This window comes from Triturus cristatus, chromosome 11, assembly GCF_964204655.1.
Source record: "Triturus cristatus chromosome 11, aTriCri1.1, whole genome shotgun sequence".
NCBI lineage: Eukaryota > Metazoa > Chordata > Amphibia > Caudata > Salamandridae > Triturus > Triturus cristatus.
In genome coordinates this window covers 158,507,444-158,521,585 of record NC_140594.1, presented here as the reverse complement: position 1 = coordinate 158,521,585, position 14,142 = coordinate 158,507,444, and the positions used below count along the sequence as shown (strand labels likewise).

General features: G+C 42.9%; 1 protein-coding gene across 14 annotated transcripts in view; it reads right to left on the bottom strand.

The window, feature by feature from the left end:
- The window catches only part of CLIP1 (CAP-Gly domain containing linker protein 1), a 712,474-nt gene that overhangs the window by 152,627 nt on the left and 545,705 nt on the right, over nt 1-14,142 (bottom strand). For all 14 annotated transcript variants that reach the window (XM_085636018.1, XM_085636008.1, XM_085636009.1 and 11 more), the window contains one exon: nt 6,404-6,524. In XM_085636018.1, coding sequence (XP_085492144.1) covers nt 6,404-6,524 — 121 coding nt within the window. The remainder of the gene's footprint in view (nt 1-6,403; nt 6,525-14,142) is intronic.

Here is a 14,142-nt window from a genome sequence, read left to right as displayed (position 1 = left end):
TAATCCCTGCGCGGCTAACGATGCCTGATCCAGCCTGTTGCCTGCCAAAAACTGTATTTCACCTTCAAGATTATCTGCTCCGCTCCTCATCCGATGCATTCCTGTCTAGTAGTTTAGGTAAACATTCTTCCAGCTACCGTGCAAAGGGCCAGGCCTCACTGTCCTCATGCATGTAATTCATAGCCCCTGTTACCATGGAAGATTCCTGCCCCCTCGCATCTCATGTAGACATTTAGACGCTTGTACACACACTAACAGTCAGTATAGAATAGATTTCGTCCGAGAGACCTTTCCTTTTGGATAATACAGTTCTTTAAACATAAGATATTAGATATGATTTGGGATTAGGTTGACATGACCCCTCAGACTTCTGTCTCCACATGTAGAGCTAAATGTCAAGTCTCCTTCACCCTCTAGTTGCACGTCAATCACACGTCATGCGGCTGCGCGTGCATCTCTGCCAAGTATTTCTGCTGACATTGCAGGATTCTCTTATGGATCCACCCACTTGTGACATCATGTTTAATGACGTATTTAGTTACGCCTATGTTTACGCCTTTTTCATTACGTATGTGTATCATTATCTGTATTATCAGCTGTTACGCCTCTTGCATCTGTCTTAATGTAATACTTTTCATATAAATATCATTACTTGTCAATAATGTATGGCCTTCCCTTCCTGAACCTTCGTGGTGATGGAATTCGAAGCCTACAGTTCGAACTGTAAATCCTTTATAGAGGAATAAAGCCTTTTAGAACCTCTAATACCACGGATTCTGCCTCTTATATTTACTGAGTTATTCTTACTAGACTTTACCGCATAAAAAATAGTACCGGTAATGAAATATTTACCACACCCCCCTAAAACGAACCCATACATCACTCCAATTGTGCCGCCAAAAAAAGTAGGATTCAAAGTTGGGTTTAATTTTCCCCATCAGTGGTTGCCCGCTGCAACTTAGCCAATGCGATACGACCCAGCCCATGTTCCATATCAAGTACATCAGAATTGAGTCTAGCTCCCTAAATGTAGACTGCGGTACTACTATTGGTAGGACCGCAATAGTGTACAAAAGGAGAAGCAATGCCACCTTCTTTCGACGGCTACGCGGCCCGCCACTGATGGGGACTAAGTCTAAAAAAAAAAACACACTCACCTGAAAAGCGGTCACCACCGTACCCACATTGCCCTCCAGGAGTTCAGGGAGTGTCTGATATATTCAGACCCCTAGAGATTGCACTGATGTTTGCTCCCAAGGCATGTCACCCAGAGGTTCGTCCCTGGCCCCATGTATTGGCAACAGACTAGTTTTGAGACAGTTCATGCAGAGGCCAGAGGCCTCCTCAAAGTCCAAGAGTAGACGCACATATAGACTAAGTATCCTGTCACCGGCACAGAGCGAGATGTAATGGGAAGCTCCACGGGCCTAAACCCCAGCATTGGGGGTGCCGCTACGGGCTCGGCATACCAGAGGCTCCACTGCAATAGCAAAAAGCAGGGAAGACAATGGGCACCCCTGACGGGTGCCCCTTTCTTCTTTACATTGTCAGGAGATAATTCGTCCTGTTTGAATCCGTGCTACAGGGCTCTATTATAGCAAAAAAGTTATCTACAAAGCGGTGTCCCAGCCCCATATATGGCATAACAGTGCGGAGGAAATACCAGTTCAGACTATCAAAAACTTTTTCGATATCTACAAACATGAAGTCACCAAACCGGTAAGGTCGGCCTGTCTTTCGAAATCACGATAGTTGGAGGAGAGATGGCAAATGGCGGGGGATGATGGTGCTCGCAGCATAGCACCAGGTTTTTCCGGGGGTATCCAGGCTTCGGAAGTGAAAGAAAATACCGGGATAGGGCCCGATGCAGAAGCCCTGCTGGGAGCTCCTGCAATCTGCGTCTTACATCCATCAGCATTAGGCCAGGCCCTATTGTCTGAAGGTTTTTATGAAAAACTATCCCTCGTGAAGAACAAGAGAACCACCATGAACGGAAGTGGAAGATACAAGACAGATACAACAGTAACAAATCAGAGTTCCAAACCCTATCGTTCCGATTCATCCTTAATAACGTTACTTGCCCCAGCCTGATGAGACTTCTTCTGAACACTGGAAGCTACACAATGTCCTAGAACAAAAGTACAATACATGTTCTAGCCACCTCCATTTTTACCACACCTGGTGATTGAGGGAAACTTTGCATGCCTGTGCCCCTTGCATAATGGCATGGTGCAAGCTGGGTTCTAAAGTGCACCCGGGCCTGTTTTACTTTACCAGAACTCCCAGTACGGAACCATTTCCAGCTGACTCTGACCTGTAAAGAGAAATCATCACATACCTTAAGAAAGCTTAACCTGAGAAAACTAAGTGATTGGTTCCCTGGAGGCGGTTTCAACCGACTCCAAAATTTTGGCAGCAATGAATATTATTTTTGTATTCTATAGACTCCGCAAGGGCTGTAGAGCTGCATTCAATACAGTCAATTTAAAACCTTCTTAATACTCATTGCCACGTCCCACAAATGGTTGGTCTCACATAATTATATAATACCATGCAGAGAGAGGCACCGATTCTTATGCCAACCTTGTGTGTCCGATGGAACCATGAGGCACAGGGTCAAGACTGATTTGCATATAGCTGGGTCCAGGGCTTTAAGTGGGCTGGGTCTCACCGGTGCTGAGCACCGGCAGTTTTTTAAAGGGGGCCTCAAAACGGGTCTATATCTGGCTCTGTTTTGTGCCCTGGCACAGGCGGTCTGTTTCTTTCCAGACTGCAGTGACAGCAGGCACATCGATGTGCGTGTGCTCACACTGCTCAGTTCTCATTAGTGGAGAAGTTACGGCATGACGTCATGCCAGGTGAGCGTTGTAGGAGAAGGGAAATCCTTTAAAGAGTGTCATTTTCTCTCTAGATTTCCCTTCTCGAAACTCAGCAGCAGAAACATTGTCGTGGGGTCACTAGGGCTTTAAGTGGTGTTTTTTTCAATATTATATACAACAAGCCATAGTTGCTGTTATTTATCTTATGCAACTAACAACCATTGACAAAGCCAATAGTCCTGACTTTTAGGTATGATGTTACTTTTAGTATCATATCTGGATGCAATGACAATTAGCAAAATACAAGTCGGGCGGCACACTATCCGACCCAAGCACAGATTTGTAGCTTATGTGTTTTTAAGTCACGTCCTTAATTGCATTGGCCACGCCCCTTCGGGAGACACCACCCCCCCCCCCCCAGTGTTTTCATCCCACTTAAAGCCCTGGCTGGGTCTGAACTGAGGTGGCGATGTGAGCTAAAGAATGATGATGGATTCAACCCAGATCTGTAACTGGGGGTGAGTGTCTGAAAGGTTTCAGCGCTCCGTCCATCATCTCCTTGTGTTTGCTTTGTTTGCAATAAGTTCTGAAACTTGTTTTTCTGTGGGGTCTCCTAGCACGCTAATAATTGGGTGGGTAGGGTGTTTGAACCCATCAATTCCTTCAAGCTTGCAGCCATTGAAAATATGTTTTGGGGAGAATGCAGTTTTTGTGATTTAATTACCCTGGAACTAATATATACGTGTTTCTGCATAAGAAGTTTGGTATGATGGCAACCTGTAACAGGTGAAAAGCAATTTACAATAATGCATTTTTTTTAATTACATGATCTTGATTCAGCCCACAGTTCGGCTAGAGTAGCTTATTTCCCGAGCCTTTCATTCGGAATTGGACCCTGCAGTTAAGGAGTTGTGATTGGCTGCTCTGCATCCAATTAAAATGGCTGGGCTTCCCCTCATCTTTCTAGAAAGCTTTGAATTGGAGGTCTGGTTCCCAAACTCAGGCGAAGTGGGACATTTCAGAACCAGAATTATCCATAGAATTAACTACAGTCTGTGTCTCACAGTGGGACGAGCACCCCCCCAAGCAATTTCAAGGCTGCATATGTGAATCAGCAGATGAAAAGCCATCAGCATCAGAAATCCAAATAGAATAGTTGTGGATGCGCACAATCCAAAGTAGTGCGCTTCAACGTCTTCGGAAGGTCACCCTTTAGGGGCTCAATCAAATGTATTGGGAAGGACGCGAGGCTCTGAAATAACGCCCAAGAAAAACAACACAATTTTGCTCGTGTACAGGGCAAATGTACTTTAACAAAGTACCACTGAAGAGAATCGAGTCAAGTTGGGCAACAAAAGCTTTCCAGTTTCAGTCATTGGTGGCATTTTCTTCCCCATCAAGTAATTCATAAGAAAATTTATAGGAGTTGTTTTTTTGTTTTGAAAATGCTTGAGGTTTCTGAAAAATTCAAACACCCTGTGTTTTTCTTATTTCATGTTTTCAGTTTCTTGTGGTATAGTATGACACGTGCATATTTTCCAGAGTATTTTTCTCTATTCTGAGTGACTGAAAATCATTGTATGCACTTTCTCCTCATGTACAACTTCATTAATTTTGTAAAGCTCTTTAGAAAAAAGCGCAATGGAATCTTCATTAAATGATTAAATAGCTAAAGCTTCATCTCACAACGCCCTCCAGAAATGTTTTACATAATGTAGTGTGAAGTAATAAGGATTACGGGACATTCATTTTTGCTAACATTCTTTGAAGGGTATCCCCAACGGGCCATCAGAAATGCTTTGTTTGAGCACAATGTTTTACGTTTCATATATTTTTCTTAAAAATGAATTCATGTAATTTAAGTGTAACATTGTGCAACAATTGTATCCACATTTCTGTACAGAATATGACGTCAAATCCACTGTGGACGTGTTTTACTTCCAAAATGTGCTATTTTATTTGAGAGAATATAAAGTATGTCAATTAAGTCAGTGCCATCTTAAATGAGACTGTCAATCAAAGAAACACTCTCTTCGATGGTCACCGACCACTGGTGCATTTCAAGGATATGGGCACAAGGAAAGGCTAAAAACCTATAAAAGCCCGTGGCACGTGACGTTAATGGTCGATGCCACCGGCTCCGCTCCAGCGAGCGCGCGAGCAGCTGGAAGCAGACCTGTCACTCCTGGCAGGTAAGTGCACACCCCCTGCCTGAGCGCTTTTGTTCCTTCCTCCCACGCGCACGTCTCCGCACAGAGCAGCATGAATGTAGCAGGCCAACAAAGCCGCCAACAGAGCACCCTCTGCCGCGGAGCCGATGACTCCATTCAGAAGCAAGGAGAAGCGCTCGTGAAATGGAGGCGCTCATTCCACAACCCGGGCGTCAATTACTCACTCAAGTGGATGCGTGGGTTGTTTGAAGCCTCACGTCGTCTACATCCATACCCGACCACATGAAATGGCTCCTACGGCTCTCCACAAAAAAGGAGTATCCCGGATCACTTGCTAAAATACATCTCGAAATCCCGCCCGGTAATGCAGGCGCACACATTTCAAACTGTATCAGAAAAGCATCGCCACTTAAGGGGGAAACAACCATCGCGAAAGCCACCTCCACGCAGGGCTATTTTGAGCTCCACCGAGTGTAAGCCGGGGCACACCGAGGCTCAGTGACAGCTCCCCGGGCTGGCGACCTGCGCTCCCCTCCAGATTAAACCGTAGTTTACCCTAGCACCGTTTAATCCCCAAAAGAACCAGAGGGGTTACAAAGGAAAAGCTTTCACGCCACAGCCAACACCGCCATTTATAATGTACAGCAATAAAAGATGCAGTACAAACTAGTAACATTAAATGAACTTCTGAAAAAGTGTGGGATGCCTCTCTACAGATACTAAAAAGTACATAACAATGTACTCGCATATGATTCAGAAAGGACATTTTGAAATGATGAAAACACCAAAATTAACAGTGAAAAATACATTTATATAAAGAAAATGACAACTACGAAAGGTAATGAAGTGTGCTCCACTATGCCGCGACAGAAATTTAAATTGAGCAAATACATCAGCTACTGTTTTTTTTCTATGCTTAAACAGCAGGCGTGGTAGCCACTGCTGGCGAGGCGTTCATAGACAAGTTATTTGAGATCAACACCACATGGTGGCCATCATCGTTGCCACACTGCATGCAAGGACACAAATTCAAGCAACCTGTACAGTGTGCAATGAAAACGTTGTATAAATGCTCAAGTAAATGCTAGCTGCTGTATTGTTTTTTCTGGAAAACAACTAGTTCCAGGTAATTCATCTCCGTCCCACATGAAATTGTGTCTTCCACCACACACCAAACATCCTGGTCTCCACAGGCTGAACATGCAGTAGTTCTGAGTGCTGTTATAAATCATGCTCCCAGTGAGTATTTTAAACTTCTGATATTTCCACACACACAAGACAGAATCGATTCATAAGAATTATTGTCAAATCTGATCTCAAATCCTGGTTTCCATTCCAAGTCCATGGACGGCTGTAAGAGCACACATGTTGCTTCCAGCATCTTAACTTGCAGAGCGCGCCGTGGACACCCACCTTTTGGTTACTCGCGACTTCGTCCCTGCTGCGACCCAGCTCGTCAGCAAGTTTCACGTTCTCCTCTTGAAGTGCTGCGAGCTCCTGGGATTTCTGAGCAGCTGCCAGCATCAGGTCTTCCCTGCGAATACAGTGAGTGCATGGTTACTATAGAAACACGACAGGGAAGAAAAACTGGGGGAGAGAATTAGCTTCACAGCTCAAAAAAAGATATCTAGGCCATGTGATTAATATGTTCCACGGTGTAATGAAGAGACCTTGGCAAATGGACAAAAGTGAACAATTAATGTGTCTAAAAAGGTATCATGCCTTCCCTTGTGTACTCATGGTGAATGCCTAAGAGGAATTACGTCTTCTGATGATCGAAACAAACCTTATTTTTGACCAGAGGCAACACAACAAAAAATGTAAAGTAAATGTTAAGTTAAATCTAACTCACAATGCTCAGTAGGGTTACTGAGTTTTTCAGGAAGGCAAACTGGATTATGATCAAAATGAGGTCTTGGTGTTCGGGGGCCGTTCATGCTTGTCCACCCTTCTTGGTGGCCTCAACTGTCTGGCACTTGCCCAATTCCACCAATACTTGCTCGCAACCTGGGAGTCAGTCTGCCAGCAGCAGTCTGAGCAGCGGGGACACTTAGATGCATGGGCAGTGCTGGATCCTTGACACAAGTGTGACTACAGCATGGCACCATGCGTCAGACACACATGACCAATAGACAACCCAGAAACAGGGTACCCTCCAATGACAGAATAGTGATTCAGGTTAGATAGAGCCTTAGGCCTCACGTATCTGCATGGAATGGATGCATAGTTAGGCAAGGATACGTAACTTAACCATGACAAAGACCCTAGACCCAGTTGGTCTCTAGCATGGGCCAAACATGTTGGCTCAGACACACTAGGGTTAATAGACAGACTAAAACTCAATAAAAACCATATAACACTTTTTATCCATATAGTGGTATCCTACAAATAAAAATTAGTTTGGGTATACCGTGAGGTATTTTGAAGTTTGCCCCTTTGCCTGGATCCCTGCTTATCCAGTAAGACATTATCTAATAACTCCCATCTTTTTGGTAGAGTCCGGCATGGTGGTACCAACCTCCCAGGGTGTGGATAGGCGCCAATGATAAAGCATGTCACGATAAAGTGAGTGAGGAGTCCATTTCAATATCTTTGGATATTTTGTCAGGCATAGAAAGCAAAATCCACTTCGAACTTCATCCGACTTCTTTTTCTTCTTCCTCGCCCAGCTGCCTGACTGTGAGAATAGTGATTATTTGGGAGCATGCAACTGGGTATGTAATCTCTTGCTCTCCTTTTGTGAGCATAATGAGGAAAAACAAGTGCCAGTCCCAAAAAATGGGTGCTGGTGGGTCCCACCGACTAGAAAAATGAGTGCCTGTGGACCCCACAGGTAATATCAGACTCAAATTAGAAATTGCTCGCTCTATAAATTAAAATAGAATAGATAGAGTATCTCAGCACTGATTTAAAGGTTAAAAAAAAGCATACAACAATTTGAGCACGTATTTGTAGGGACGCCTAAAGTTTCGAGGCAGCGTGTCTATCGAAAGATTCTCCAGTCGTCAACAGGACAACCTCTTTCTAATGGAGAGGGAAGGTTGAATGCCTAGTCAGAGTTCTGTATATTGAACTTCAGACCTCTTGTAACAGTAACCCACAGACCGGTTCAGTAAGAGCTCTCTTTTCTAATATGTATTTTTATTTCCATGCCAGCACACAGCCATGTGCTGAATTCGGCATGGCAGGTGACTTGAAGGGTAGAGACAATGCTCAATTTTTTAGGAATTAGTGTCCATGAACACACTGGTGTACCAGTCTCAGATGCAGCTTGAATAGGGTATAGACAGGGAAACTGGAGTTTTGCAATTGTGCGACTTGTGGTGTTTTTCACACAATTATGGATTTTCAGCATTTGCCACACAATCTATCCTCTGCTGCACAGTGTGCAGATTCGAACTATAAAAATAGTTTATAGCTCAAAAGTTCCTAAAAATGCAGCGATACGTGTTGCTGTGCAGTGGAAGGGCCTTCACAAAGATTTACTGGCCATCTTTTTGTTATTTTATTGCTACCTTTGGGTGCTAAACTGGTACTAATAAGGTGCAACATATACCCAAACAGTTTTAACAAGTGTAAAAATGAGAAAATAACATAGTACTACAATAACAAAATTTGCCTCGTTGTGCCGCATAATTTGCCTTTTCTTGTCACATAATTTAGTCAACCTTGCAACATAATTTGTCCCTCCCTTGCCGCATAATTCCATTGTCCTGAGCACAGCTTGAAGTTGAATGTGTTGTAATAAGGAAAGGAAATGAACTTCAATGACTCTTTAATGCCTCTAAGTACTTTATTATCGTACTGACCCAACATCAACTGCAGTAAATCAAGGGACTTAGCTTTGTCACTTAAGCCAAGACCACAGACAGACTTTTTTTATAGTAAGACAGTTAACTAGATAAGCTAATACATTTTGATATTCACAGCCTTGCATTTTCTACTGCCCCTTTTAAAGGGAGGGATAGAAGCACAAATAAACTAGGATTAAGACCCACTGCGCTTTTAGCCCAGGTGTTTAGGATCTTTCAATTCTGGCTAAAACAGACACATTTATTCATTAGTATTTATTCGACTATCTAAAGATAGCCATAAAAGAACAGTCATTATAAAAATAGACCCAATACAATCATATTATAAAAACATTGCAACATATACAAATGTATTGACCATAACGTTCATACTTACACATCACTGAGGTATGTTTATATGTTTTTAAAGCGCTCGAATGCCGAGGCGTCTTGACGCTGAAAGTGTAGTGGCAGGGGAAACGGATACCGACCGCTTATGTAGTTGCAAAGAGCTTAGTTTTTAGACTTTTCCTGAACATCTGAAGGTTAGGTTGAAGCCTCATAGTCTGAGGCAGCTTGTTCCAAAGTCTAGCCGCACAATATGTAATCGTCCGGCCACCCCAACCTTCTCGAATCATAGTTATTACACATAAGATGATTATTTATAAAACTAATCGTATTTAAGACCATATCAAATCAATACTCCTATGATCTTATACTTTTCCTCTTATTAATTGCTTTCATAATGAACAGGGCCACACTATAACAAGTCAGGGGGTCACTTAATCTTACCTGGAATTTCATAGCTTCTTTATATGATCTGATGTTGTAAGCAATAAATAGTGTCTTTAAATAAAATCATCTACAAGTCTTATAAAATTTACAAAACAGCATAAAGTGCAACGTGCTCTGTTTGCTTCGATTATCACATGGACATAAAAAATCTGCAGGCAGATGGAACCACATAGTTGGAAAAGCTACAAGAAAATGAAAAATGCCACATCTAACTATCGTTAATACAAAGTGATGCTGTGCATAAGTCACATATGACAAGTAGTTATTAGTGAACATATTACTGCTATATGATATATACTGAGCCACAATAGGTTTGTTCTTTTCAGTCAATAACCTTAGATCTATCCTGTTTTTTAAAAAGGTGTCTCTAATTTCTTTCTCAGAGCAAATTAAAGTTTTGGACGTGTCTGTCCATACTGATGTTTTATATATCTTTTTTAGAACAGTATTAATGTATAGCAGCCATGGAATTTTAAGTGCATTTTGCAATTTCAGACAATCTAAAATAATTGATTTAGTAAAACCTGTTTCTTCCCTTTTCCATATTAAATCCCGCATTAGTAAAGGTCGGGCCAATAGAAAATCTTCTAAGAACTGGAGACCCACCTCATAATGAGAAATGGTATTGGATGCAGATGACGGTAAATAAAGCAACCGTATCAGGAACAAGTTTTCTTGAATTTGCAGGGCTTTAGCATTTGAATGACCCCATAGTCCTGCCCCATACAGGGCTATGCTTGTTTCTTTGGCTTTGAATAAGGCTACCATCTCATTAACTGGCCGGCTCCCTAGTTTGGAAGAAAATTTAAAAATACCTTGGGTTGCCCTGCTCATTTTGGCTCTGGCATATGATATGTGTTGAGACCAAGAACCGTTGTCCGCAAAAACAATACCTAGATAACAAAAGGAATTCACAGTCTTATTAGGAGTTTTTTCAATATAAAAAGTTTTAGGGGGTCTGGGTCCACAAATCACAGTGTATGTTTTAGATTTATTTATGACCATTTTCTTCTGTAACAAAGTTAGAAAATGTGTCCATCAGTCTCTGTAGGCCTATTGGGGTTCTTGTAACAAGTACGGCGTCATCCGCACATAATAAAACGGGTGTCGGACGACCTGCCACCATAGGGACGTCGGCCTGTATTGCCTGTAGGTAATTATCAATCCCATTTAAAAATAAAGAGAATAGGATTGGTGCTAATACGCACCCTTGCCGGATCCCCTGTCGCACCTTAAAATTTGGTGTACATTCATTCTCCTTGGGGACCAAAACGGACCTGAGTAGATCATTTTTCGTACAGGCGGGAGAGGAACCCAATAATAGTCCTGGGAGCTCCCATCTCTGTTAAGGTTGACCACAACAAATGGTGGTCCACTAAATCAAATGCACTACTTAGGTCAGCAAAGCAGAGATATAAAGATCCTGCCTTTGCCTTGGTATATTTACCAATAAGCAGTACTAGGTTAGTACATTGTTCAACAGTCCCTAAGCGTTTTCTAAACCCGTATTGGACTGGTGTCAAAACAGAGTATTCGGTTGCCCATTCTTCAAGTCTTAAAAGGAGGACCCTACTTATTACTTTCATTGCGGTGTCTATGAGTGAAATTGGGCGATAATTTTTAGGATCTTCTTTATTTCCCTTTTTAAATATGGGAATGATAATTGATTCCCCCCAGGTCTTGGGGATTATATCTGTGGCAGCTATATTAAACACTCTGGTTAGGATGGGTCCCCATAAAGTAGGCGCTGTTTTAAAAATGTCAATCAGGACACCATCCGGCCCGGGGGCCCATCCCCCTGCACTCGAATGGATAGCCTGAATGATTTCCTCATTTGTAATGTCATGTGGGGGGTTACGTCCCACATCTACCAGCCCATCCTGCCACATGATCGTCTCCCTATTGCTATCAAAAATTTCTGAAAAGTGTGTAACCCATTTGTCAACTGGGACAAAAGAGCAGAATTCTGGGGTGTTATTCTTAAAAAAAGGGGCATTTACCGTCTCCCAGAAAAGTTTGTTATTTTGAGTTTTTGCTGCAATAGCCACATTTTCCCAAGCCTCTTCCTTAAGTGTCATTTTCCGGGCCACTATAACTGCCTTATATTCATGCCGTAAGGATTGAATAGTAGATGGGTCACGTGGAAATTGAGACAGGGCATGCTTCAAACCCCTTAGGGCTTTAGTGCAGGCTCCGTCAAACCACCCCTTCTTACCACCAAGTGGCCCAGGAGTCTTTTTTAAAATAGATTTAATCGATTTAGTACTATTAAAAACCTTCTCGGGCAGTACTAATGGAGTAATTTCCTCCTGAAGACAATATGCAATTTCACTTTGGTTAGAGGTTACTATTTTCCTCATTGTCAAGGAGGGATCGACACCTGTCCACTTTTGTCCTGACCGGTTTTATATGATTAACTGGGTTAAAAACATAAATCTTTTTACCCCCCAAATAAAGAGTTAATTTTAGAAGGTTATGGTCACTAAACAATAAAGGTACCACAGTAAGGTTACCACATGAGTGGCTTACAGAGGCCGAGACCAATACATGATCAATCATAGAAATAGAGTTTCTGCCTATAAAAGTTGGATGAGAGGTCTCATTTACGCCACTGGCTCCTCTAAGGAGGTAAAAATCATATTTGATCATCATCTGATTGAGTGCTTCCCCGTAAGCATTGTGGCAAAAATGATCAGATTCCTCATCTGTGTTTATGAGGCCACATGGCTTTGTATTAGGAGCGCCACATGCCTGCAGGTTAAAATCTCCAGCCCAAATTAAAGCATACTCCGTATTCAATATGCATAAGAACGTTTCCAGACCCTGATCAATTGCTGTTACCACACTATCTTGTGAGCTGTCGAAGACATTGTTGTCAAAATTTACTATTATCAAATCTTTCACAGACCTGTAGCAATCGGTTTGGTTTTTATCCCAAAAACGTGCTCGCGTTGCATTGCCTTCAATGGCAACGCGTGCACGTTTGGCGATTCTCTTGAGGGAGCGAGCTTGACACCATATGTTTGTAATTAATGTGCAAATACATGGTGCCCGTGGCACGCTCCCGCAAGGGAAACGCTTTGTGTGCTGCGAGCGGCATCTGCTCACCAGGCTCGGGCAGGAATACACAGCAATTTCCTGGCTGCAGATCCGAAAAGGATAGCGTGGCATTTCAAAATGAAACAATGTAGCACTCACTTTCCAATCTGCATTGTTCCGTCGAATGATGAGGCCACGTTTTGTTGGTCTGAGCTTTTCAGAATGTATTTGTTTATTTATCTCACTAACTCTTTAGTGTACGGTTCTTGTAATTAAACAGAGACTTTTCGTATTTCATGGATCTTTTGCAAGTATTCCTGAATGTTGGCTATAAATAAGTAACCAGGCCGGAGCCAGGGTTGTTCTTAAAAAAAAAAAAAAAGTCTCCTAGAAATCAACAATAAAACTACAACGAGATGGCAAATGCACCTTCATTTGGGGTGTAAAAAAGTCCACAATTTATCTTGTTATTTGGTTTATTTTTTCCAGGGTGCAGAGCTACGGGGCGCATCACAGAGACGCAGGTTGGGGGACTGGAGACATTGTCGCCTTTAGAGGCTTGGTTTTAAATATTATCATAGGAAAGAGACACACGAGCAGGGCAGCGACTTCACGAAGGAAGCCGGAGAGATTTTCGAGAGACTAGCATGACAGCAAAGAACCCTGGAGATGAAATGAAGGGAACACCCCCCCCCCATCCCCCGAGTAGCCCCGTGTACCCCAGAATGCCGCCGTCTACCGGCGCTCTGGTGCCCATGTGAAGCTTAAAGGTCTGCAGAGAGGCCCTGAGGAGGCGGATGGGCACGGAGAAGCGGTCGGTTTTAAAAAGATCTCCAACCTAAAGTCAAAGCTGGTGAGTGTCGAAGATGGGGGTTTTAGGGAGGGGTTATGGTATGATGTTCTTCTGGCGCACCAATTTTAGCATCTCTGGCACCAGGAAACTCGCAATATCTAACTTATTGTACACAAATTTCATTTTCCATTTGGGGTGGGAAGGCGTTTCTCCATCTTTGATGTAAGATAGATGATGAAAACACGGGTCATTGCCTTTTTTGTGACAGAGAGTGGGAGGACGAAAGAGCGAGAACATCTAGTGCTCAGAATGGAGAACACCACCTCTTGGCACTGGGCTCTCAGGATTAACGCCTTCTAAACCCGAAACGCCTCCTTATTTACTTATTTAGTTTTGAGCTTTATCTAGCGCTAGCTGGACCCAGAGTTATCAGGACACTTTACAGGTTCAAGGAATACATTAATACGTTTACATGAGGTACAAGACGATTGTTCCCGCCTGGGTGATGCCAGGAGCCCTAATGGGTCTGGGGTGGCAGCACCCTCCAGCTTCTTCAAGTCAAAACGCTTCAGGTGAGGGGGGACGTCGAAAACCACACGATGCTGGGTGCGTTGTCTTAGCGCATCCAATAAAATAATTGGACCGCACTCCAAATAAGAAACCTGCGCTTGATGTAGCACACACCAAGCTGATGGAAGCTCGGGGCGCTTTGTAGAGAGCACTGTCTCCATGAC